Source organism: the organism of the source record quoted next, unplaced genomic scaffold, assembly GCF_019419815.1.
Source record: "Pyrus x bretschneideri cultivar Hongxiangsu unplaced genomic scaffold, Pyrus_bretschneideri_v1 Contig14, whole genome shotgun sequence".
Classification (NCBI taxonomy): Eukaryota; Viridiplantae; Streptophyta; class Magnoliopsida; order Rosales; family Rosaceae; genus Pyrus; species Pyrus x bretschneideri.
Genome location: NW_025999435.1, coordinates 6,296,612 through 6,322,678, shown reverse-complemented (window position 1 = coordinate 6,322,678; position 26,067 = coordinate 6,296,612). Strand labels below are relative to the sequence as shown.

At 34.7% G+C, this 26,067-nt stretch overlaps 2 protein-coding genes and 1 long non-coding RNA gene across 10 annotated transcripts; 1 reads left to right on the top strand and 2 right to left on the bottom strand.

Annotated features, from left to right (window-relative positions):
• Positions 1-70: 70 nt before the first annotated feature.
• Positions 71-3,996, bottom strand: LOC103966478 (the record flags this gene model as incomplete). Its single annotated transcript, XM_009379645.3, has 3 exons — positions 71-876; positions 1,174-1,303; positions 3,181-3,996. Coding segments are annotated over 3 exons (1,449 nt in total), but the record flags the coding sequence as incomplete, so codon positions are not given.
• Positions 3,997-9,871: 5,875 nt separating this feature from the next.
• On the top strand, positions 9,872-10,204 carry LOC103966487. The gene has a single exon (XM_009379651.2). It carries the CDS (start codon positions 9,872-9,874, stop codon positions 10,202-10,204), a length of 333 nt encoding a protein of 110 aa, XP_009377926.2.
• A 10,135-nt stretch (positions 10,205-20,339) lies between these two features.
• On the bottom strand, positions 20,340-25,851 carry LOC103951577. 8 transcript variants are annotated; one of them, XR_007256694.1, is made up of 8 exons: positions 25,583-25,851; positions 25,045-25,475; positions 24,667-24,735; positions 24,431-24,517; positions 23,890-23,963; positions 23,443-23,535; positions 22,343-22,481; positions 21,044-21,297 (listed from the first exon to the last, which is right to left on the bottom strand). It is a non-coding gene; the product is annotated as an uncharacterized LOC103951577 (long non-coding RNA). The 8 variants fall into 8 exon arrangements; XR_007256695.1 differs by adding an exon at positions 22,556-22,595 and having other exon boundaries at positions 25,045-25,850; XR_007256693.1 differs by having other exon boundaries at positions 21,045-21,297; positions 25,045-25,392; positions 25,583-25,848.
• Between the last annotated feature and the right edge of the window lie 216 nt (positions 25,852-26,067).

Sequence of the window (26,067 nt, the reverse complement as noted above, 5' to 3'; positions counted from 1 at the left end):
CATTTTTAAACAGTTTCGATGATATGATGAAAGTATTACTAATCAGGAAGAGAAAGATAAATGGAGGAGGTCAGGGAAGAGTAATACCTAATCATATAGATCTTAACCAACTGATGTAACATGAAAAATAATGGAAGAATCAACGTACATCGAATCTGTTAAGCGACAAACTTGAACAAAACTGATCTCTCTAGTTTCCAAAACCTAATTTCTCCAATTTTTAATCTATTGGCATGCCATAGGAATTTTTACAATAATAAAACTTCAACAAAACTGATCTCTCTAGGATCCTGCTTGAAGCTGGAAGTTACATTATATATGTAAGTCATTTCAAGCCAATGACCTGTCTTTGAATACGACACCGTTTAACTAGCTAGATAACCAAATCAAGTAATAATTCTTTAAGCAAAGAATTCCAAACCTCAGCCTCCAACTCCAAACCCACCTCCTGTCTTTCACAATCCAACTCTCTACAACTCCCCCACTCATTTTCCATATCTTTCACATACACTTTTCTTCCTTCTTCCACCTCCCATCCCAACTGCAACTCCTGTGACTCACCATTTATCCAATCCTCCACCGCCTTCACCGCCTCTCGCATCACCCCGCCTTCGTCACTGTTTTTTTCAACGATTGTCTCCCTGCACAAATCCATCACTACCTTTTCTGCCTTCAAGCTCGCCCGTTTATCTGATGTTTTTTCTTCCGTCTTGTTAACTTGCTCTGCATGCCAATTTGCAGTATGCATGAGTGATGCGGGTGCTTCGGCTTCAGCCTCTGAATCCATTATCGCTTTCATTCGTTGCTCTAAGTCCACTTCCAGTTGAGCTAGGTTTTCGATCCGTCTGATATTTCTCATAAGTTTTTGTTGAGTACCTGCACAATGATCATAAAATTAATCAGTAAAAACAAGCAAAGTACTGTTATAACATAACGCTTCTAGGCTTTTTTGTCAACCATTTTCAGAAACGTGTTTGATCATTTGAAAACAATTTTAGCCTTTTGAAAAGCCATGTCAAACAAACTCTAAGTGACGGTTTTATGTGTCATTAATTTGTGCCTAACCTTATCGCGTGACCATCATGAGACGAAAAATAGACTCCTATATAGATATACTCAAGGGGGAGAGAGAGAGAGAGAGAGAGAGAGAGAGTGGGAGAGGGAGGGACAGACCTTGCATGCATGCAAGGCTACGACTGAAGGGTGAGCGAGCATGGTCATCATCTTCGTCTTCAAATGGACAATCCAGTACGGACACTGGACTAAACTGTTCCTTCTCCTCTTTATTATTCAGCCATCCCTCCTGTGTCATTGTTACAAAAAAAAAATGTATTAGATATTGCCATGTGCATGAGTTGACAAGAAAAAAAAATTAACGTGAAGTGATTTCCATATTATTTAGTTTTTAACATTTTGTTTACAAATTTAGTTTTTCTAGTATTCCTCTTTTCGATATTGTCCACTCGCTTAATTTTATCCATTAATTTTATTTTTTCCGTTTTCCCTAACGACTGAAAAAAAAGAAAATAGATCACTCTCAACAAGCATTGGTCCGTGGGTTCACTTTATGAATTATGGACCGAGGGTCAACATTTTGGTCCAGCAAAAAAAGGTTAGAAGAAAATTGGAATGAATGACCCACCAAAAAGATTTAGAAAATAAATAATCCCACCAAAAAGATTTAGTTAATAAATAATCCCACCAAAAATACCTAATTAATAAATCAGACCGGACAATAAAATACTATTGGCAGTTAGAGATGCCAAACCTAACAAAATAACACGACTGGGCCAAAGCCCACCAACCCACGCCTTTCCATTTAAACGCCTTTGTTCGGCAGGGCCTTTATAGTAATATCATAATTATAAGATGGAGGAAAAATCTGGTGTGTTGTGTAACATGATACCAGGTAGCCTCACGCTTTACGACGCCGTGTAGCCGGCAGGTCAACATGAAGTCGCGGGATCGGAGGCGTTGAAATTCTCGAAGTAAATTTTAATCCTACAGCTTTGAGAAGCAGCTCGTACGATTTCCCAGATATACCACACACGTGAGAATCCACATTTTTCCCGCTAACCCCACAATTTTAAAATTCCCAACACATCCCATGCTAATTCCACCCTAAAGACTATACCAAATGTAGTTTTGGCCCCCTTCTAGCTTTTATTTAGTTTGTACCTCCACAATTGGGGGAGGGACTCAAGACTAGCATGGCATGGTTGGACCTCCATCGTGAGATTATAGGTTGGCGATACCGTATGTGGAAGTTTCTCACAACATAAATTTGTATTGTTAACATGAAATATCAAAACAATGATATACTCGTATTATGTAACAGACACGAGTATATGAATTAAAATATGGTAGTGAAGCATTAATTATTCATAACTATTCTTTAAGTTAAAATCTTACTGAACTACATGGATTAAAAAGTGGGATTGAATGGTTAGATCAATCAAATAACCAAAAGAAATAGATATTGTATGTTTTATTGAGTGGTTAGATCAATCAAATAACCAAAAGAAATAGATATTGTATGTTTTAAGTTATTAACTTTTTTAACACACATATCTCATCATTTATATAGTAACACGTAGTGTATTACCTGTGTTTTGATCACAATGAAAAATTTCTCGAGAGGGACAATCCATGACTAGAGAAATTTTTCTGTGTGACCAGTATACGGAATAATAGACCACGTGTCACTATACAAATTGTAGGATATGTGTGTTAAAAAGTTAATAACATAAAAAATAAAATTTCTCTCCACTTATATAAAAGAGTAATGATATTCATACCATATTTTTATACCACATTTCTATACCATCTTAGATGACATCAAGTATGGACAGCTACATCATTTGAAAAATTTGCAAAACCCAAAGAATGGAAGGAGAAAGACTCCTCATATACCACAATCATCATTTAATTAACTAGTTTTTTCTTAATTATTAGTTTATTAAATAATGAACTAAAATTAAAAATATGAAAATTCAAAGGATGTGGTTGTCCACATCAAATACCACCTAACATGGTATGAAAATATGGTACAAAAACATGGTATGAATAACATTACTCTATATAAAAACACATGCACCTCATGTATTTCAGTCACAATAAAAAATTTCTCCCATGACCATGCGTAGCATTAAATAATAAAAACCCATTTGGTTAACGTACCTTATCATTCTGAGGTGAGGAGGTGGTGGTTGGCCATGCCATGGAAACGGAATCCTCACCCACTTCCCCGCCAACTTTCTCGCTGACTTTGTCCTTCACTAAACTCGTCGTTTTGACATCCACGCCGTCGTTTCCACCTGAACTCTGCAAGCTCAAAGTAAACTCGCTCTCCGCCCAACTGTTACTGCTGCTAGTGTTACTATCATTTCCACTGCTTCTGGTACTGGTAGAATGTGTGGAGACTGTGACTGCGGTTTTGGCTGTGGTGGTGGTGTTTTGATCGGACGACGGAGGTTCGTCGTGGAGAAACTCACGGAACAATCTCCACCGTCCGATGTCATTCTCTTCTTTCTTCTCTTCCTTGCTCTGTTTTTTCCAGAATCTCTTCCTCCGCAGCCGCCGGGAAAGGCTTTTCGGAAGAAGCAAGACCACTCCTCTCCGTACGGACGGGGAGGAAGGGATGCTCTTGACGGCGTTAATGACGGCATCGCAAGCGGCGGCGGCTCTGGACCGGCTTCGGTGGAGGACTGGCTTTTGAGGAGTAATTTTACTGGGATACTTGTCAGTGGACAGTTGAGACGACGACGATGAGCTCTTGAATTCGATGTCGAGGAGGAAACGGACGGTGGTTGTGCAGCACTGGCGGCGAGGGAAGGATTTGAAGCCGTTGGATGAGCAGGAGCTGAGATCGTCCATCAGAAAATCTTTCAGCAGCACCGGCCTCTGCTGGATCGAATTGGGTTTTCGAAAATCCCTTCCGAAACTTGAAACTTTACGACAAAATGTCAAATAAAGATGCAGCGAAGCAATTGATAGAGAAATTCAGAGAAAAACTAAAAAAACAGAAGCTGTGTTTCTAGAGAGGTAAAAGCTGAGTGGGGTAGTTAATGAGGGAGAGAGAGAGAGAGAGAGGGAGGAGAGAGAAGAGGAGAGAAAGAGAGAGGTAGGTTCTTGTGATTAAGGAGGTGAAGATCTCAAGGTGGGAGGGGAGACAATTTAAAGGACCCAGAAGAGAAGAGAGTTGCAGCAGATGAAGAGGAAGAACGGAAGAACCGGAGAGAAACTGAGAGGGGGAGGAGGAGGAAGAAGGAGTTAGGATGGTTCTTGGAGTGGAATTTGAATCCAAGATTGGAATATTTTAATGATATAAAGATTTGAACTTTACCGGGGGATTGAATATTTTTTGAGGCAGATACGAGAGGGATTGGAATCATTGAATATTTTATGGGAATTTAGATGTGGAAATTTAATGCGGTTTCTGTTTTTAGGTTTTGGGGTGTATGAGACCATAAGTTGACCTTGCAGTGATTTTTTATTTGTTTATGGTATTCTGTCCTCATGTTCCACACCACAAATCTGTCGACCTTTTCACACGCTTTGACACGTTGCCATGCATCTTTCCTCAGACTTTCATCCAGCTCTCAACTCTCTCCTTTGTTTTTGTCCAGTTTCTCATCTCTTTGATGGGTGTCAGTGTCAGTGAAATAGTGCATCTGGGGTTACAAAAATATCACCAAAATGTCGGCCTCCACCATAAACTTGCAAAATTGTTGTTGCGGTCCACGTATAACGTTTTTTAGGACGAATTTAAATTATATTATTAATAATTTATTATGAAGTTAAATTTTTTTTTTTAACATATATAATATTATTTGTTAAAAAAATAGATAAACGTTATTTAATAATAAGAAATTATCTAATATTTAAATCCATCATTAAATTTAGCATAACTGAGAATTATTGAACCAATGTACTTGTATGTTTGTGGTAACTAAATATCTTTCGGTTTGAGAAAGAGAAATAAAGAGTGATGATATACCTACCCCTTAACCTTATTTTCCACCCATTTTTTATTGAAAATTTTAATGGCATATTTAACCTTTTGTAAATTGACTTTTGAAAACTAACAAAATGAATTATTATCTTTTTTTTTTTATGGCCAGAATAACATAAATTCAACATTTTGTTTCCAATTAAAAAAAAAACACTGTTATCTTTAATATGGAGAAGAAATCCCAAAAAGCAAAGAGAGATTTAAGGAGAAGGATATGAGAAGATGTGAAAAAAAAAAATGGTGGATGCAATCAACACACTAGCTCTTGTTGCTACTTTGTTAAAATTTGAAGAAAAAACAAGACAAAAATTGAAAATTAGAAGGAAAGCAAAGAGCCAGGCCCTCCCCGTCCAATCTGACGGCAACCATCCTCCAACGTTTTGGTGTCTCATCCCCAACCTAATCTTTTCTTTTCTCCATCTTAACTAAACCCACTAATAAACAAACTCAACCTTAACCCAAATCATCCTTACCAGTCCATAAACGACGATCGATTCGCCCGAGAATGTCGCTCATTTTCCTCGTTCCCATTGAAATGGGCCATGTCAAGGCCCTCTCTTCCTCTAAATTTCCAGAGAGAAAAAGTTAGCTGGCGGTGGGAAGGGGGTTGCCATCGAATTGGGTCGGGTGGCCTGGTTTTGAATTTCAATTTTTGTTTTTTGTAGGAAAATAGTTGAAAAATGTATCAAGGACATTCTAGGAATAATTGTGGGTGTAAAGAGAGTATTATGTGTATTTAACTTTTTATGATGGATGAGAATATAAGATAGATAAAAAGATAAAATTAAGGAGTGAACGTAGTAGCACTCAAAATAAATTTCGAATTTCTACATATAACATTAGTGCATTTATACGCATTTAATAAAATGTTAACCATTAGTTTAATCTAATGATTTGTGTCAATCCACATCAGCAAAATTATATGGCACCAAACACCAATCTCATCTCTCCTTTCTGTATGTTTCCTCGTCCTTCCCAAAACTTCTTCCATCTTTAATTCACAGACCAAAAATCGCAATCCGTGTTTGAACTATCTCTCCCATTTTTTTCAATCTCAATTTCATAGGCCAAAAGTGCCTTCCCCCTTTTTTTTTTTCTTCCTGAAATCAGCAAAAAAAAAAAAAAAAAACAAAAAAAACAAAAAAAAAACCAAAAGAAATTAATATATCTGGCCCATAAGAGAGATTAAAGGAAAAAAAATTTGGAGTTTGGAAAGTTTTTTTTTTTTTGGATTTATTGGTTTCAATGTATAATTTTGGAAAACATGAAGAGATAAAGCAAACTAAATTAAGTTTTATAACTACATAATTGCTGCAAAGAGTTTTAATAAAAACGGAAGAGTGAGAAAGGTGAACTGGAAAAATAGGATGAAGGGAAGAAAGAGATCCAAATAATTGAAAGTGATACATTTATAGGCTATTCATTAGATTAATCCAATCGTTATGATTTTGTTAAATACGTGTAAATGCACTGATGCTAAATATTAAAGACTTGGAATCCAAGAAAAATACATTTTCAATTTGGTTGATTCCTTGTAAGGCTATTTTACTTAATAGAAACCCTAAAAATGAACGGTTGGGACCTTCAAATTGCATTAGTGGATTTATATTACATATGGGAACGGGTGCGTACAAAAAAATGTTAGTCAGGTCCACATATGAGATCAAATTTTATGAGCTGTTTTTGTGAGTGACCTTTATCATTAATTGATACGTATTAAGTTTATGACAATAAAGTTAAAAAGCGTAAAGTTTATTAACACGTATCAATCAATGATAGATGTTATACACAAAATGATGCAGAATATGTGAACTCACAATATATATATATATAGTTACAAAATCCGGGAAATAAAGTTGACGTTTACTTGGAATTATTTGGATGATGATATTCCTCTTTTCTATATTTAATTACATTAGAACGTAATGAAATCTTGACCCTTCATCACCAATTCATCATAATCCTAGAGCTTTGACATAATCATTATCACATGATATCTGTGCCGTGTGGTCGTCTCAATGGAGCAAGAATGCAATGACTTTGACTGTCATGTATCAAATTGTTAATTAGCTAACGTGACTATCCTTGTAAGGACAACTGATGGGCTAACTAATCATAGATTTTTTTTTTAATTTTTAATTTTTTTTCACGCAAGAGAACCTCCATTACATTAAAAAATAGTACAAGGCCAGAACCAGGTAAATAACAACAAATAAAGTAATAGGTCCAAGCAAAATGAGAGCTGCAACTTAAGATACAATGGGAGACCCATACAAGCTTAGGCCCGAAAGCTGCAAAAACAAACAGCAAAAAACCCTCATCTCAAGCAACATAAGCCAGAACGCCGCTGCCGTCACATTCTCGGAGGAAGCAAAACTCCAAACTGAGAGAGTGGACACCAGATCCAAGTCCCATTTCACGAATCCCTACAAATATATACAAACAAAGTATCTTATGGCTAGAGAGTGAGGCAAATGGGTATGTAATATGCCCAACAATTGGCCCCGATAAGATCTGGCATGCCATTTGGGGAGCGGTAGTGGATTTTATATCCAATTTCTGATCGGAGCCTACCGGTCTGAGCACATAGGGGGATAGGGATGAAGGAAAATTAAAAGACATAAGGCAGTAAAAGGTGGGGAAAACGCCAAATAAGGGGCATGAAGCCCAAATCTAAGACAAACTTAGGGGATAGCTGAGACCCATCTCAGGGAAAACTGAGATAAAACTCAGGGGGAATCGAGAATAAAAACAAAGGAAGAAGACTGAAAAAGGGGAAGGAAAATGAGGTGGATGGAGGGAGGGGGAAGGGGCTAAGGAGATGAGAGGGAGGAAAAGAAGGAAAGGGCAAAGGAGATGCGAGGGAAGCAGGAGAAAAATGAGGAGTAACGGGCTGCTGCCACCCCTAGCAAGAGCAAAGGGCGGCAGCCTGAAACTTGAAACTAGGGTTGGTGTGCTTCTGGATCTAGGATTTGAAGATCACAAAGAGCGAGAATATTCATAGAATTATAATGGGGTTTTGAGGAGGACCTGGACCAATCGTAATAGTTAGCAATTAACAAGTACATGATATTCGAGTGAAAATATTTGTAGAGTACCTCAACGTATAGTACACATTGTTGAGTTGAAGTATAATACTTGCGTTCCTTCATGGAGGATTGTGCATATCTTACTTCTTTTGAACAATGAATATTAATTGTATAAACTTCATAAGCAGAACTATTCAATTTCTTAATCTTCATTTGAAAATTATCCCTATTAAAAATCATTTGAACCGGAGGTCGTCTAGTCATCCATAATTATGGAACAAATCGATGACGTAAGTACCAAATAATATATTCATGATGAACCATCCATTTATTTTAAGGACCTAAGAGCTGGATCAACTAAGTTTTCATTACTCATTTATGCCATGGAAATAAACCTATTTTTCACGATTATTGGAGTGGGAATTGGTTGTGGTCATACTAATATATGAATCAAAATCTTATTGTGGACCAAAAATTTGAGTGCTATGAGAGTGATTCTTATTTTTTTAGTTTGATATATTCAAGTCATTAGTGTGATCCCTATACAATAAATTATACGTGATCTCTTTACAATAAATTATAAGAGATAAAAATAAGTAACCAATCATAAAATTGAGAAACATAAAAAGTAGATGGGATCCCACATTTTATATAGAACTCACTTCTATCAAACTCACACCATTATGATTATAGTGTGAAAGGAATCAAACTTATGGTGGATAATTCTTATATATTGGAATTCACACTCACCTATATTATTGAAAGACCTTAATATGGTTAGCTTAATTAGGATTTATTTTGTTTATATTTGATTTGATTTGGAATTTAAAACACTTACTAGGGTTTGGTGTGTCATATCCTCGCTTCTTCTTCCTTGAATGATCGAGGGAATCTTCATGGTGTTGGTGTAACAAAATGAGGGGTGACTGTTGCTTTATCTATTTCTAGGCGCACAACTACGTGATCAAGATGAAGTTTTTCTCAAGTAACAAGCCTGACACAGATGAGATTTGAGATTATATAAATATACTAGTCTCAAATATGATATCCACAATCTTCCCAAGCCTTCTTACAAGGAAAAGGATCCTCGCCGGATCATTTTCCTGGGGATCTGAGGAATCCCGTGATCATGTCCGTTCATCATATATTGTACAGTCAGTTTTTGTTAGGTATTATTTATATTTAATTTTAAATTTTAAATTTCAAATGATTTTTGACCGCACAATGTACGATGAACGGACATAATTACAGGATCTCTTGGATCCCCAAGAAAAGGATCCGGCGAGGATTCTTTTCCTTCTTACAAAAATAAATTTGTCCCCACTTTGATTTTACACATTACCTACAAAACTTTACAGGATTCAATATTAAACCCTAGTACATCATGGAAAGGGATCCTCTATGGATCCTTTCCACCAAGTCCACCAAGTCCACTCATCTGGGCTATTAAAATTTGATCCAACGACTAAAGTTATTATAACTTTTAAAGGGACCCCCTATTTGTAGCCGTTGGATCAAATTTCAATGGCCCGAATGGGTGGACTTGGTGGAAAGGATTCGGAGATGATCCCTTTCCGTACATCACAATGATGGATGGACCACCTGCATCATTAAGGTATGGTTTGGGATTGAGGTGATTTTAAAAAAAGCTGGTATAAAAAAAAGCTGGGGGTCATTTTTGTGTTTGGTAAACTTCCATCTTCAGCTTTTTTTCACAGTTTTGGGTGAAAAAAAACCAAAAAACAAAAGCAGCAAAATGCAGCTTTGAAAAACTGGCTTCGCAGCTTCTGCTCAAACCTCTAAAACACTGGTGAACAATGACCCTTTAATGAAAGTTTCTGGCAATCCTACCCTGAGCTCTCTCTTCTACCTCCACACTCCTCCGTCAAACCCACCACTTTCCCACACCTATATGCACCCCCTCCGCCTCTCCTGCTCCTTCAAACCCAGAAAACCCCCCAAACCACCTTCTCTATCCGCCTCAACACCGCCGCTTGCCAAAGACAGAGTCATTGACTTCGGAAAATACAAGGGCAAGATGTTAGGCACCCTCCCTTTAGCCTACCTCAAGTGGGTCTCCAAAAATCTCTGCGCTCACGACTTCGAGGACTGGGCGAAACTCGCCGACCAGGTCCTTGACGACTCCGTTTACCGGGACTAGATCGAGTGGGAGCTGGCGGAGAACATCCTGAACGGAAATTGGAGGAAAACAAACCTAGCCTCTGACGTCATTTCATCCATCGAGCTATGGTGGCTCCAAACCCATCAAGAACCCTACATTCCTAAAACCCATTTCTCCATTTCGCCGATACATTCACTCAACTCAAGTTCAGGCGATTGATTCCGAGGATTCCAAGCAGGAGGAAAAGAGAGTGCAGAGAGAGAGAGTTGAGGAAAGCTGAGAGTTTTCGAGAGAGTTCGAGAGTGTAGAGGGAAAAAAAGACACAAGGATAAGGGAAATGGGATGTAGGCCTCACAACCACACAAAATCCTCACATAAAAATAATAATATTAAATAAAATATCATAATAATAATATAGTATTATACCATTTTTGGTCATTTCACAGTCACAGCTGTTTTACATAAAAGTTTACCCAACACTATCATACTGTTTTTTTTTTCCAAAGACACTTTTACAAAATAGTTTACCAAACACTCTGCTGCTTTATTTCACAGCTGTTTATTCTCATAGCACAGCAGAAGCAGCTTTTTTTTCAAAGCACAGCAATACCAAACCAACCCTAATCCAAGTGGCTCGTCCGAAAATCCCTTGGCACTGCATTAGAGTAAGTCCACCCCATGCCAATTGCTTGGGCAATTACGCAATCTAATTCCTCAAAACTCAAAAGTGTATCTCCACCCCAGCCCAATTAGTCAGGCTATTGGGGAGCTCAGCATCGTCGGATTGAACAATCAGGCAAGAATTTATGTTTTTTTTTTAAGAATAAAATTTCTGCTAGAAGACTAATTAAGAAGAAGCTAGGAGAAAGATTCCTAGATGGGGAAGGGTTTGGAGTAGCATCAGACAAGAGTCTTTGACATTAAGGGTGGGCACTTTGGATCGAAAGTTGAAATTGAAATATGGATCAAATTGGACTGTGACAAATAATTCGATTTTTTACGGTCTTGAAATGGTTCCGATTTAAAACATGACCAAAAGTTAAAATAACAGTTCGATTTCAATTCCTAATATTTGGAACCGAACACATAATGTAAAAAAATATTTAATTTAATTAGTAAAGGCTTTTATATTAGCACCCCACAAAATGTTGAATGCATTCCACATTAAATTTTAATACTAAATCATTTAAGTATCCTACTATGCAATAACAATTTTGACCTTATTAGGTTTTAAAAAATAAAAAATTTGAAAATTCACCACAAATCACTTTTATTATTTATCTTTTTCAACTATCAAAACTCCACACACCCTCCATTTTTTATGGTTATTTTCAACTAGGTTTATCTAACAGAATAGAAAGTACAGAGCATTTAGGAAGCATGAATACTACAATTTGGATGAACACAGATATCCAATAGCTATAAAATTTGTTAGCGAACCATAATTTTCATATGAAAAATGCCTACAAATTCGTAAGAGCTTTTGGTTTCATTACACGGGCCAAATATCTTTGTAAGATACTACATCAAAGCTCAACTTAAAAGTTCACATGTATCAAAATCACCATAAAAAATTAATAGGCTACACAGGCAAGCCCTTGCTTGAACAACAGAATAGAACGAAGAACAAAATCATAAGACATTTAATTTCTAAGATGTTAGAGCGTTATTCGGATGGTGAAGCAGTAAACTTGAGTCACAGTTCAATGAGCCAATTAAGCGGTTTAAAAATGAACGAAAAATAACAGAGTAGAACGAAAAAACAAAATCATAAGACATTTAAAAACGAGTGTTATAAGATTTGAAAAATGTGGGGTGTATAGAAAAGGTGGGATGTATGGAGAAAAGTGAGGTGTACGTTGAGAATGTAGGGTATGAGGGTATTATGAGAAAATATGAAGGGTGTATTAAGATAATTTTTAATTAAAAAATCAAATGTAGGGTGTATTAAGTATGTGAGGTTTATTCAACAATACGTGGAGTGTTGATGTAATACGTGGATTGTTTATTCAACAATAAGTGAGGTTTTTTTCACTGTGACCGGAATACGAATGGTACACAATGTATTGTTATTTAAATGATGAAAATTTCTTTTTAAGTTACTTAAGTTTTATAATGACACGTAATGTATCATCCCGTATTAGTCACACTAAAAAATCTCACGTTGTTTTCTGTGTTTGGGGCCAAACAAAGTGGAAAGACTATAAAAATAAAATTAAAAAAAAAATGCTGGGAACCCTAAACCGAAATAGGCTTATAAGTTAAGCCCTTTTATAACAGGCCTATAAGTTAGGCCCAAACTTAAACATAACCGTTTTAAATCGAACCAAACCAAAATTGAATGGTTCTTTTTGTTTTCATTGTCAAAACGAACTAAACCAAAACGCAACAAATTTTGATTTCAGTTTTAATCCATTCCGAATTGCACCAATCTGTGCCCACCCTTATTCTGCATTTTATGGGACACGTACAACATTGTGTTCTATTTGTAAGTGCTTTTGTTGAAGTGCTTTTTTAAAAGCACAATAATTTAATACCCCAGATGTTTTATTAACTCCCCACATGTTGTTAATACACCCCAATAAAAAATTAATACTAAATAACTTGCAACTCTAATATGAAAGGACTATTCAAGCCCTCACAACCACTCTCACTCTCCATTATATAACAAAACCCTAAAAACACAAACACATCAGTGAAGAAATATTATTTTTGACGAATGGAACATAAAATCGAGTTTTGGCTCATCGTGCATTTGTTGGTTTTGGCATTTAAGAAATTATTTAAATGATGGAATATAAATTGACTTTTTGCAAAGCTCTGCTCTAAATGAAATCCATGAAATAGGAAGAAAAGTGGAGAATGTTGTAAAATTTAAAATATAATTAAATGTATTATTATTGTGGTTGTTTGATGATGAAGAAATTCAATGTTTTGGCTGGTTAGAATGGAAGCAATGCCATTAGATAATAACCTTTCAAAGGAATTTAGAATTGGTTATCATCTTTCATAAAATGATGTACGTCCGTTGGCAGTTTTTAAACAAACAAATGTGTTCCTTTTGCAAATCTCGGGAAAGCCATTTATACAAACTGACATGACCAACAGTTCCTACCATCTATGCATCAGGTTTTTTGGAATCCAACCACTAGTACAAAAACATACTTGCACGACAGAGCAATTTGCGTTGCGTAAAGTGTGTTTGCACAACGGTGACAACAAAACGTCACGCAAAGACATTTTGCGCAATGGAACTTTGTGTGACGAAGACTGTCGTCGCGCAAAGTGACCTTCTGTAAACCTTAATGAATGGTTCCAAAACTAAATTATTTCTTCTATAAATTTTTGTGGTATCCACTAGTGTAAATATTTTAAATTGAAGATCGAATTTGTTCATTATATTCATATAGGATCAAGGAGTGTAGCTATAAAAAAATCATTAAAATCGGAGTTAAATAACCGTTAAATCATGATTTTTCGTTTATAACCGTCAAAAAGTTTTGTCCCGTTATTTGATCTCTGAATGCTTGTATTTTTACGATTTTTGGCATATGTGATCTCGAAGTATATACAAACAAGGTTGACGGTTGGATTGTTAAAATTAGTTTCGTAGAATGCGTATCCCATCAAGTTCAATGATATATATGTGTGTGTGTATATATATATATATTTATTAAGTAGCTTTAAATTTATTTTTTTGTTATAACAGTTAAGAAATTGAATGGTATATATATTTATTAAGTAGCTTTAAATTTATTATTGTAGTTCGGATCCGGTTTTTGTTAGAAAAATATATTATTGTGTTTTATGTAAAAAAAAAAAAAAGAATTTGAAAGGAGTAAAGTCACATTTTCAGTAAATTTTATAATAATTGTCTTTTTTTTTAGATATAACTTGTGCGACGTCACAATTGGTCGTTGCACAAACATAATTTGCGCGACGCACCAACCAATGCGTTACTCAAAGATTGTTTGCACGACGCACCAACCAATGCGTCATGCAAAGGTTGTTTGCACGACAAACAACTGTGTCTTGCAAAGTGTTTTTGTGGTCCACTTGTGTAAATATTTTAAATTGACGATCAAATTAGTTCATTGTATTTATATAGGATCAAGGAGTATAGCTGTAAAAAAATCATCAAAATTGGAGTTAAAATAACCGTTAAATCTTGATTTTTCGTTTATAACCATGGAAAAGTTTTGTCGCGTTACTTGATCTCTAAATGTTTGTTTTTTGCAATTTTTGGCATATGCGATCTACAAGTATATACAAACAAGTTTGACGGTTGGATCGTTGAAACTAGTTTCGTAAAATGCGTATCCCATCAAAACAATAGATTCACTAACACTTTGAGTTTATTTATACTTTCATTAAGTACAACGTAAGATTTTGTGGTATCCAATAATGTAAATATTTTAAATTGAAGATCGAATTCATTCATTGTATTCATATAGGGTCAAAAAGTGTAGCTGTAAAAAATCATCAAAATCGGAGTTAAAATAACCATTAAATCACGATTTTTCGTTTATAACCTTCAAAAAGTTTTGTCTTGTTACTTGATCTTTAAATGCTTGTTTTTTGCGATTTGTGGCATATGCGATCTCGAAACATCTACAAACAAGTTTGACGATTGGATCGTTGAAATTAGTTTCGTAGAATGTGTATCTCATCAAAACAATAGATTCACTAACACTGAAGAGTTTATTTATAATTTCATGAAGTATAACATAAGATTTTGTGGTATCCATTAGTGTAAATATTTTAAATTCAAGATCGAATTCATTCATTGTATTTTTATAGGATCAAGGAGTGTAGTTGTAAAAAAATCATCCAAATCGGAGCTAAAATAATCGTTAAATCTTGATTTTTTGTTTATAACTGTCAAAAAGTTTTGTTCCGTTACTTGATCTTTGAATGTTTGCTTTTTGTGATTTTTGGTGTATGCGATCTCGAAGTATATACAAACAAGTTTGATGGTTGGATCATTGAAATTAGTTTCGTAGAATGTGTGTTCCATCAAAACGGTAGATTCACTAACACTTAGAATTTATTTATACTTTCATTAAGTATAACATAAGATTTTGTGATATCCACTACTGTAAATATTTTAAATTGAAAATCGAGTTCTTTCATTGTATTCATATCGGGTCAATGAGTGTAGTGTAAAAAATCATCAAAATCGGAGTTAAAACTATCATTAAATCGTGATTTTTCGTTTATAACCGTCGAAAAGTTTTGTCTCGTTACTTGCTTTCTGAATGTTTTTTTTTTTTACGATTTTCTACTTATGTGATCTCGAAGTATATACAAACAAGTTTGACAGTTGGAGCGTTAAAACTAATTTCGTAGAATGCGTATCCCATCAAGTTGAATGATATATATATTTATTAAGTACCTTTAAATTTATTTATTTTGTACATCTTAAAAAATTGAATGGTATGTATATTTATTAAGTAGCTTTAAATTTATTATTGTAGTTCGGATCGGGTTTTTGTTAGAAAAATAGATTATTGTGGGTTTTATGAAAAAAAAAATGAATTTGAAAGGAGTAAAGTCACATTTTTAGTAAATTTTATAATTTAAAAAAAAATATATATATAACTAGCGCGACCCCAAAGTGTGGTCATTGCGCAAAGAACCTTTGCGCAACATCAGAATGAATACATGCATCGCGCAAGGGGGTAAAATTTTGGCACTGCAATTGTAAAAATTAGGTGCTCTTTTGAATTGGACAAAATGGGGTAAACTTAGGCGCTGCAATTTTCAATTGTCCAAACAACTCTCTTTCACTCGATCTCTCGCTTCCCTCTCTCTCACTCCGGTCATCTTTGTCTTCCTTCATTTGCCACTTCCTCGAGTGATTTTTGAAGACGCCGGACATCCACCTTATGCAATACAGTGCATGAGGAACTCCTCGCCATTACCCACCCATCGTTAGATGAAGACAAAGGTAACTAGGTAATTAGGAAACCCTAATTATCATATATACACTTAAATTAGGGTTTTATTTGTTGTTACTTTGTTGTTAATTTAAGTGTAATTAGGGTAATTAGGGTTTTATTTGGTGAGTGTTGCAGGAACTTGTGTTTGCTTTAATCCCAAATTAGGGTTTTATTTGAAAGCTCTGTGTATATTGAAAGCTCTGGTTGCAAATCTGTGATTTTTTTAATTGGTTGCAAGGCAAATGCAAAGGTATTTGGGCTCAAGAAAATGGTATGAAGGAAAGCTCTGAAATTAGATATTGCTATTATTATGTACTAGAAACTTCAGTACCCTTTTATTCCTCCTCTGCACACTTTTTATAGTTGCTTATTAATCACTTATTAATAACTTAACATGCTTAGCAAACCACTCATTTGCACACTTTTTACAACTGCTTCATCTTCAACATTGTACCTCATGGTCCAACTTTTGGAAGTATCTTTAGATAGCTTGTTTTAGTTTTCAGACTACATGCTAATTAATGTAAGATAGAACTTGTGGAAAGTGGCTTGATCTTGTGCATATTTAGCATAAGCAGAACCCTTGCAAAAGATGGCATATAATTAATAGTACAAAGATGCAACTCTTCTAGTGTGATTTGATTACTTACTAGCGTAACTGAACCGGCGATGGTGGGGTTGATTAGGCATTGTTGTCTTGTCAAGTCGGCCAAAAGAATTTGTAATCCTTTTAGAAAAACATATGTATATAATATAACACATGTAAGAGAATTAGTGCATTCCTATAACAAGTTGGAGATGGACTTGAACCAAAAGTTGTTATGTTCTACTATGAGGAGAAAGAAATTTATAACCAAACTATGTAAAGCAAGCAAATGAAAATTACTAAATGAGAATTTGAAAATAATAAATGAGAATTTGCAATGCGCCTATGTCGTAAGATACACTTTTAGGATTAATAATTGGATTAAGGCAGATTTCCATTATATAAATCATGTACCAATTTCCAACTATGACGACCTCTTATCCTTTCAAACTTTCTATCTACCTTAGTTGGCTAGCTATGAACTTGATGATATTATCATGATGTCAATCAATTTAATAATTGAATTACTGCTTTTATTTCAAATGGTAGCTACAAGCCAAACTTGATGATATTATCATGATGTCAATCAATTTAATAATTGAATTACTGCTTTTATTTCAAATGGCAGCTACAAGCCAAACTTGATGATATTATCATGATGTCAATCAATTTTATCATTCCATGTACTTAAGCTTTCAATTTGCTTTGAGAACTATTAAATGTAATGAACTTTGGTATTGCCTTTGTAACCTTAATCTGTATATTGCCTTTTTTTCCTATACCTTGTCTGCAACCTATTGGAGTCTAAGTGAGAAATGACTCATTTCTTATGTTTTATCACATAGCAGCTCATTTAGAACAAAGAGGGTGTGCTTTACCACAAGGATATTTGTCTTGCAAAGTAATACTTTCCATTCCAAAAGTTTGGTACGTCCTGGAGTCCTCTCATGTTTTCAATTGCTCTAATTTATTATTACTTGGTCTTCTCTGAGTTCTATTTCCCTCCAAATTACTAGTGTTTTGCTTTCTCATGTTTCTTGCTTCGAACATTACTAGTGAACATCGACTGATTCCTGAACATTTCTTCAACTATTGAGGGGGGCACTTAAGAGGGTTTGACATGTAGGTATAGATATATGTGGTTGAGAGCTATATGTGACTTGACATGTAGGTGTAGATTTTTTGTCCCTAAGTGTCTATCTTAGCCTTATATTTTTGAGAAGAACTAGTTTCTTTTCAATGATCTGGTATTATGAAATATAATTGCTATTTAATACTTGTTTGTGACATGTGGTTTACTAGATGGCACTTGGTTCCATTTTCTATTCTGGTTTGCTCTGCTTCTGATTTTTTATTGGTTAGTAGATATAGTGGACTGGGATTGGTTACACAGTGCAGACCATAACTTCCCTTATGCATTTTGAGCTAATTTATTGATAAGGATTCCATATGCATTCATCTCCTTTATGTTTCCCCACTCTAAAGAATCAGATACCTCTCTTCGTTTTGCTACTGACTGGTTCAGACTGGTTGATGCCCTTGTTGACATTTAGTCTTGTATGTGAGTCGAAAAGGAATTTGTTGGGTGGCATCTTTTTTACTATTTTCTTCTTTCCACATGTTTCTTGTGTGAACTTTACAAGAACCTCTTTTGATTGATTTTCTTCAAGCACTACTACCTCTATTTTTTTGTTTCGTGTAATTTTCAAACCTAGACCTCATGCCATCACAATCACATGGATCATTCCACATGATTCATTTACTAGAACACTAGGATTTTCTTTGTGTATGAGACAAACAAACAAAACATTGTGGGTTGAAAAAATATGAATGCAAAGACCTAGAATATTACGTTGTATTGATTGAATCGAATACCCATTACTTTGTATTTTTTTTTCTTCTGAAATGATTGGTTTCAAATGCAAGAAAGGATTAGTTTCTAATGTTATATTTTTATGGTTCAAAAAGTGTATAGCTGTCGCAGTTGATCACTCGTCGTCAGAGTGTGACCAATACGCCTCCTAATCAAGGACGTCACCGTATCTGAGGATGCAGGTTTTCAGATCCTGAATGAGGTCCTAGATCAGAAGTTTGGTTGTCGTTATAGCAAGGTTGTTCGGTGTATAGGGAATGCGCAGGTTTGTGAGACGGGTACCTCCTCTTCCAAATTGACCACAGGAAAGGTCAATGCCCTGAAGGAGGAAGTGACAACCTTAAAAGGTCAGCTTCCGGCCCAATGAGAGCAGATGAGTATTATTGTACGGGCCTTACAGATGTCCGGCCTGCAAATCCCAATGCCAGCACCTGATCTTGCTCCACCTTCGACCTCCTAGCCACTTCGCCCAGTTGATACCTAGTAGCCTGATGTATCAAACCTAGAAGACCACTTGTTGTAGTCTTTTCTTTTTTGTTCGGACATCTTGTATATACATTTTCACATATTTTATAATTAAATACTTTTTCTTGGTTTATTAATTATTGTTTAGAATTCAATTACAATATTTATTAAAAATTAAATAAAAATTTTTTTTGCTAAAAAAAAAAAAAAGGGTTTGCGCGACGAAGAAGTAACATGCGTCGCGTAAAGACACTTTGCATGACGCAGATCCTATGTCGCACAAAGACACTTTGCGTGACGCATGTTACTTCTTTATCGCACAGACCCTACTTTCACTGCCTTGGCACGACGGTTGGTGAGCGACGAAGGTTTCGTTGGGCTAATTTTTGCACGACGAAGGACCTGTGTCACGCAAACTGTTTTTTGTACTAGTGAATGTGACTGTTCAAGAAAATTTGAAAGGGTACTTGGATGTCTATGTAAATCAAACGATAGGATGGAGATTTTATAACACAATTTAATTCATCTTTCTTGTCTTTAAAATGTAGATTATTCTTTTGTTTGAAACATATGAACAGTTTCATGTGTGGTAAACTGATGATTGTGGGTGTATGAGAGTGAGGTATGATGGTAGTAATGAAAAATATGCGGGATGTGTTAAGATGAGCTTTACTTTAAAAAGTAAAGGTGGATGTACTAATTATGTCCGGAGCAGTCAATAAAATGTAGAGGGTTAATAAAACAACGCGGTATTTGCTCTCGTTTTTGTTAATATATATGTATTTCTATTTGATAATAAATTAAGGAAACAAATTCTTATGATATTTTGAAGTTATTCTCTTGAAAATTTTTCCTTTTTTTTTCTTCTTCACTTAATTTAGTAAATATAAGTGGAAAACTATAGTTGTTAGTGTATAAACAAGTAAAAAGTTGGAAAATGATTCTCATTGGATCCTTTTCCTAGGGATTCCGTAATTGTGACCATTCATTGTACATCATGCGATAAGAAATTATTTCAAAATTTAAAATTTAAAATTAAATATAAATAGCACCTAAAGAAAACTGACACCAAAATATAAGATGAACGGTCATGATCGTGGGATCCTTAAGATCTCTAGGAAAAGGATCCGGCAAGGATCCTTTTCCTAAAAAGTTCACCAAAAACAAGTAAAAAGTGATTTCCGTTCCTATGACCACATACGTATCATGGAAGAAAGCCAGCTCATTTCACCACTACACCACATAGTAGGAAAGGGCAAGATATTCCAGACAAGAACAAGATACCTCAATCATACAAAATTAGATACCTTTATATTCAATCACTCCAAATTTAGTAACTTTATGTAAAATATCTTGTTTTAGACCGTTAAGGGTATCAATGGTATATACAAGACAATGTTAGTATGAGATATTTAGGATCAACTAAAATGTAACGCAAACCTTATAAATTATAATTGTCTTCACATGCATAAACAACAGACACTATTTTATCTAGTGGTAAAAATTGAATGAAAAAATCAACGCCAAGTGTAATCTATTGATTTGAGAAACTTCACATACTGACGTCAGCATTGCTTTCCATGTCATCCCGGTAAATGCAGCCACCTGAAGGGTGAGGTGAACATTTCCTCCTCATCCAACTGATAAAAGACTTGCTTTAAAAATACCTTTTGCAATAGTTTACAAGCAACTTAGCCCGCGCAAGGCCGTGGGTCTAAAACCATGTTAAACGTATAAAATATATTAAAATATATTTACTTCTATATCAAAACATATTTACATCTTTATATCAATCCAAAACAAAAGATACATATTTGTGTTGTAAAATTGATGGATGATGAATGAATGCCCACTCAAAAAGAACAAAGACTTAGGAATAGTGTTTGATACTTTCAAAAGTATCATCATTGTTTTGTGGATGGTTGTAGTTACGAGAGTCTCTCTATAATTAAAGCACTGAGAGTCTCTCTATAATTAAAGCATCCGTCTGTTATCAAATGCACTGCAAAAGAAATTAAGAGAAATAATATCAGTATCCCTCCCTCTCTTTATCTAGTCATCCTTTTTGTGTTATAGCTACTAAAGTTATAGTGTGATATTTTGCACCTGCTTCGCTTCTGTCCTTAGAAAGGTTATCTCTCTACCTTTTGCCTATTTATAACAGTTTGTACAATATATTACAACACTCTGAGGCTCATGTCTTTAGTTCTAGTGATTCATACTTCCTCAGCAAATCAACCATTTGTTCTTTACCAATGTCCAAGGCCTGTTATGGAGAAGGCAAATGGAGTATAAATGTTCAATGGGGCTACCAACACGTAACTTAAATTTAGTTACGAAAGTATATTAAATTTAAAAGCAAGAAATTAGAAGATAGCTAATCATGTAGAAAGTCATAATAATAATAATCATAATCATAATTTAGACGAAACACTTGAAACTGGAGTGGCCTTAATGCATTTATATCGAATTCAAATAGAAGAAAATTCAATTAGGCTGGAATGGAAAATTTTAAGCTTTTAACATAATAAATTCACAGGCACATATTGCTCATTCGATATGTGGTATGACAAAACTCTAAAACTTATCCAAGTTCACACAATCATACTTGGCACTCGTCAGTTTTCACCTATTACAAATGTAGAGCAGCACTACATTCCAAAGTTAATTTCAATAGGAAATACTACTCTTCAATGATTTTTCCGATCAAGGGAAAAGAAGTCTCCAATGATTAGGTGATGTGACTCAATCGACAAAGTCAAGCAGAGATCGCCACCTACCTATTCCAAAGCTAAAATTTCAAGCAGAAATCTATATAATGATTTGGTGAGAAGACTCAAATGTGAGAACCTAGCAGAGACCACCGAAAAATAAACCTCAGTAATCGAGCAACAAAATCACAAACCAAGGGATGCAGCTATTAGGATGTACTCGGTTATCTTTAAGAATACATAACCTACTACCTAAAGCCTATAATGCTACATCACCAACAGTCATAGATAAGAACCAAAATAAGCACCATAATCCAAAACACATAATTTTATCAAGCAAAGAGAAGGAAACAATTTCACCATAACAAAATCAAAGGAACCAAGTTTCAGCCAACAACCAATCAAAATGACACCACACAAACACCAAAAGTTGCACCAATTCCACACAAAAATGTAAACTTGTACGGAAATTACTACAACTTGAACAAAATTCAAGCTACCCATCAACAACTAACAGAAATAACAATATTTCCAACAGAGAAAAAAAAAAAATCGCAAATAAAAAATCCAACATATTGTATAGAAAGATAGGAGCTTTACCTCCCCGAAGAACAATAATTGAAATTTCAGCACTTGGATTTGTTGGGGGGTAGCAGTGGAATTAATTCGGTATTCGACTGTTCATTCTCAGCTTTTCATGTTGTTGTTCAGTCCTCTTTATCTTAATAAAGTTTATTTCCTGAAAAATAAAAAAAAGAAGATTTTTAGTAATGGATTAAAACTAACATGTAATATAGAACTTCTGTGTTTTACTTTCTTATTGGTCCAAGGCTCGAGAAAAGTATTTCATGAGCTGCCAAAAAAAAAAAAGTCAAAGAAAATGAATATAGTTGTTCTATATCATCCTATTGAAACCATTAAAATAGTTTTTACATTATGTGAAGCAAATTATATGAAAGTAAAATTCAAATGAAATGTCAATTAATGGAAGATCTAAATTGTTCATATATTAAATCATCATATAAGCGGAGGACCTTTTTACCACAACTTGAACCACATTGTTAGCAACTGAAACAGTTTGATTCTTTATAAACAAAATGAAAAGGAAAAGAGAAGGACAATCAGATTATTTTAAAATTTACAGATTAAATCCCCCCGCATATTTTAAAAAAAGTTTGAATAAAAACTGTTAGCAACTGAAACAGTTTGATTCTTTTTCAACTCCCCCTGCATATTTTAAAAAAAATTACAGATTAAATTAAATAAAAACAATTCAATAAAATTAATCACAAATTTCATTTGAGTAATCATCAAAATCGAGAGTATATAGGTGAATTATGGACAATTTACTATGGCTCAGTCAAGTAAGGACCAATTGTAAAAAGTAACATGAAGTCAAAGTGTAATGAAAAAAAAGAATAGGAAATAAAGATGGTAATATTATCACAAAAACAGCAGCAAGAGACCTTAATTAATTAAGGTGGCTTATTTTAGTGAGCAAAGAAAAGCTAACAATTAACAAAGCATGGATTTAGTTGAGAAAAAAACACAGGATGAAATAACATTATCTCTTTTCAAAAGAATATAAAAATACTACCAGGGATTCAAAAATATTAGTTAACACAAACAAACAGCAACAAAAGCCATTAGACATAAGGTAAAGTACCAAAAACTTGATCCAAGAAAAAAGAATCATTTACCTTTACGGCTCTAACCATGTGACGGGGAACTTCCTCCTTCCCATTTAAATGGTGGATTGAATACCAAACATGCTTCTTTCCAAAGAGAAGTGCCTGATGAAGATGAAAAAAAATATAATTCAAATTACATCAAAAGAAGTAAAAAAGTGGATAAGAATGGCAAAGCATGAAAATTGAACACAATGAATTACTGACACGATTAAATTTTCTATCTTCAACTCTCCGACTAATTTGATATAGCACAACAATTAACCGTTTGAAAGAATTGTGTAAAACATTATTGATTTTCTGAATTTAGTAGACATACGAGATCTCTTTGCTTCAGTAGTTGAAAAGAGAAATAAAGAAAGCGTGAATGTGTATATAAAAAGTTGAACTTTATGGGAGATGAAGAAATAACTTTATGGCTAGCAAACTATTAGAAATCCTATTTTCAAACTCACTTACATTATCAACAATGCCAGCCTTTGCCTCCTCTCTCCCTTTGCGTTGGGATGTATAAGTTTGTCTTAAATAAAACCCTGTAAGAAAGGGAAAGTAGAAGAAAGTTTAGGGAAGTTAAAATGAAAGCTACAATATGCACAAAACGTAACTATTAGTAATAATAACCAATGTAATCAAACATAAATAAAATGGTATGGTACAGTTTTAATCTTTTTCATACAGTTCTGAGGTTCGAGTCTTATGAAATGGCAAGTTTGATACAAATTATTAATGATGGAATGGATAGTTTTATTCTCTTTCATAAAAGTCACATTCAAAACTAAAATTCAATGCCAAAAACCAATACCAACATGATCCAAAGAACCTCAATCTACTATCTTTAACAATTGAAACTATATTGCAGGATGTTAAATCTTTAGTCTTAATTTGAAGACTGAAAATAAAATAATTTGAAGCTACATTGATTAGTATTAAGCTTAGCCCAAAATATTCTTCAGCAGATGCAATCCGTAATTAAGACAAATTCGAAAAAATTGAGCCTTACCTGATCAGTGATAAAACAACATGCTCAGAAATACGATTTCAAATTGAATTTGAACAATGACAGCCACCTCCTTCTCTGAGTTCGAAGCTGGAAATTGAACAAAATACGATAAAATTTGAATCATACAATCCAAATTTCAAAGGGCTAAATTTTCATACATGCAACTCAACAACTAAGATTGTTACTACAGATTATTCAAGAACTAATTACCAAAAACAGCACTCTGAGGTTCATACCTTTAGTTTTTGTTCATTTATTATTTTTCTCAGTAAATCAACCATTTGTTCTTTATCAATTTCCAAGACCTGTTATAGAGAAGGCAAATAGAGCATAAAAAATTAACTGGGTTAGCAACATGTAACTTAAATATACTTAAGAAAGTATATTTAACTCAAAACCAAGAAATTAGAAGATATCTAAATCATGTAGAAAGTCATGAACTCAAGAACTAAGCTATCCCAGTAAGTCTGAAATTGAGAGATACCCACTAAACAAACATTTCAACGATTTGGGAGATACCCATCAACTTTTCGACTTGAGAGATACCCATGTCGATTTTTCAAGATTGATAGAGAAAATGAGCAAACCAAATAATTAGGGAGGTTTATATATACCTGGCGATTGGAAAGGAGAACCAAGAGGGGTTTCCAAAACCCCGTCTTGAAAAGAAAGAAGGAGATCAAGGCCGTCCTGACGTTTAGACATGCTTCCGCTCTCTCTCTCTCTCTCTCTCTCTCTCTCTCTCTCTCTCTCTCTTCGTCTTCTGCGTCTGTGATTTTTGTTACAGTCTTTGCTTGCAGCAATCGAGGTAGGTGGACGGTCGGTGAGAAGGAACTTGAGCTCCTTCTGCAGTCGGAGGTTGAGAGCAATGGAAAATGAAGAGATTCATCCCTTTCAGATATCAATCCCCAAATCCTCTTCAACAATTCGGATTAGCAAACACTCTGGCCTGAAGCCAAAATCTGTGTACAAAAGCTCTACCTCAAGTGGGCAAACTCCCAAAATAATATGAAAATTACCCAAATCCATACAGCCTTCCAAAACCCTAGCAATCGATATAAATTTGAAACCAAAAATAATTTCAAGGAAATTGATAGATAATCAAATTTATTTGAGGAGATGAAGAGGGCAAACTACTTTAGTACAATTTACCTCTGATTCATCCTTCTGGGTTGCCCTCCCTACTCTTTTGGTAGACCATCTCACCCACAAACAGGTGTTTCTCACGGCAGTGCCGTCTGACCAAGTTAAATGGATTATACTCATCCAGCCATCTTACCCGCTCTGATGGAGCCATCTTTCTTCAATTAATCTACCTGAGTTTTGGGTTGTGGATTTAAGATTTCTCGTTCTAGGGTTTGATGGAGTCTGCAGGCAGTTGGAGAAAGATTGAAGCGGCGTCCCATTTTGTTCTCCGTTCGACAGCAAAGCAAACTGGCAAAATTGAAATAACAGCAAAATAGGCGGGGTAGAATCGGATATACACTGTAGAAGTAACAGTGAATTCAGTCTATATTCTATAATGACACAACGGGAATTAAAACCAAAGTTATACTTTTAGTATATTTATAATATAATATAATTTGTAGTTTTCATATTTTGTAGGACTAAATGCAAAGAAAGGAATTTTGAGCCTA

What these genes read in the sequence shown, in the direction of transcription:
- LOC103966487 (XM_009379651.2), top strand. Translation starts at nt 9,872, where the DNA reads ATGAAAGTTTCTGGCAATCCTACCCTGAGCTCTCTCTTCTACCTCCAC.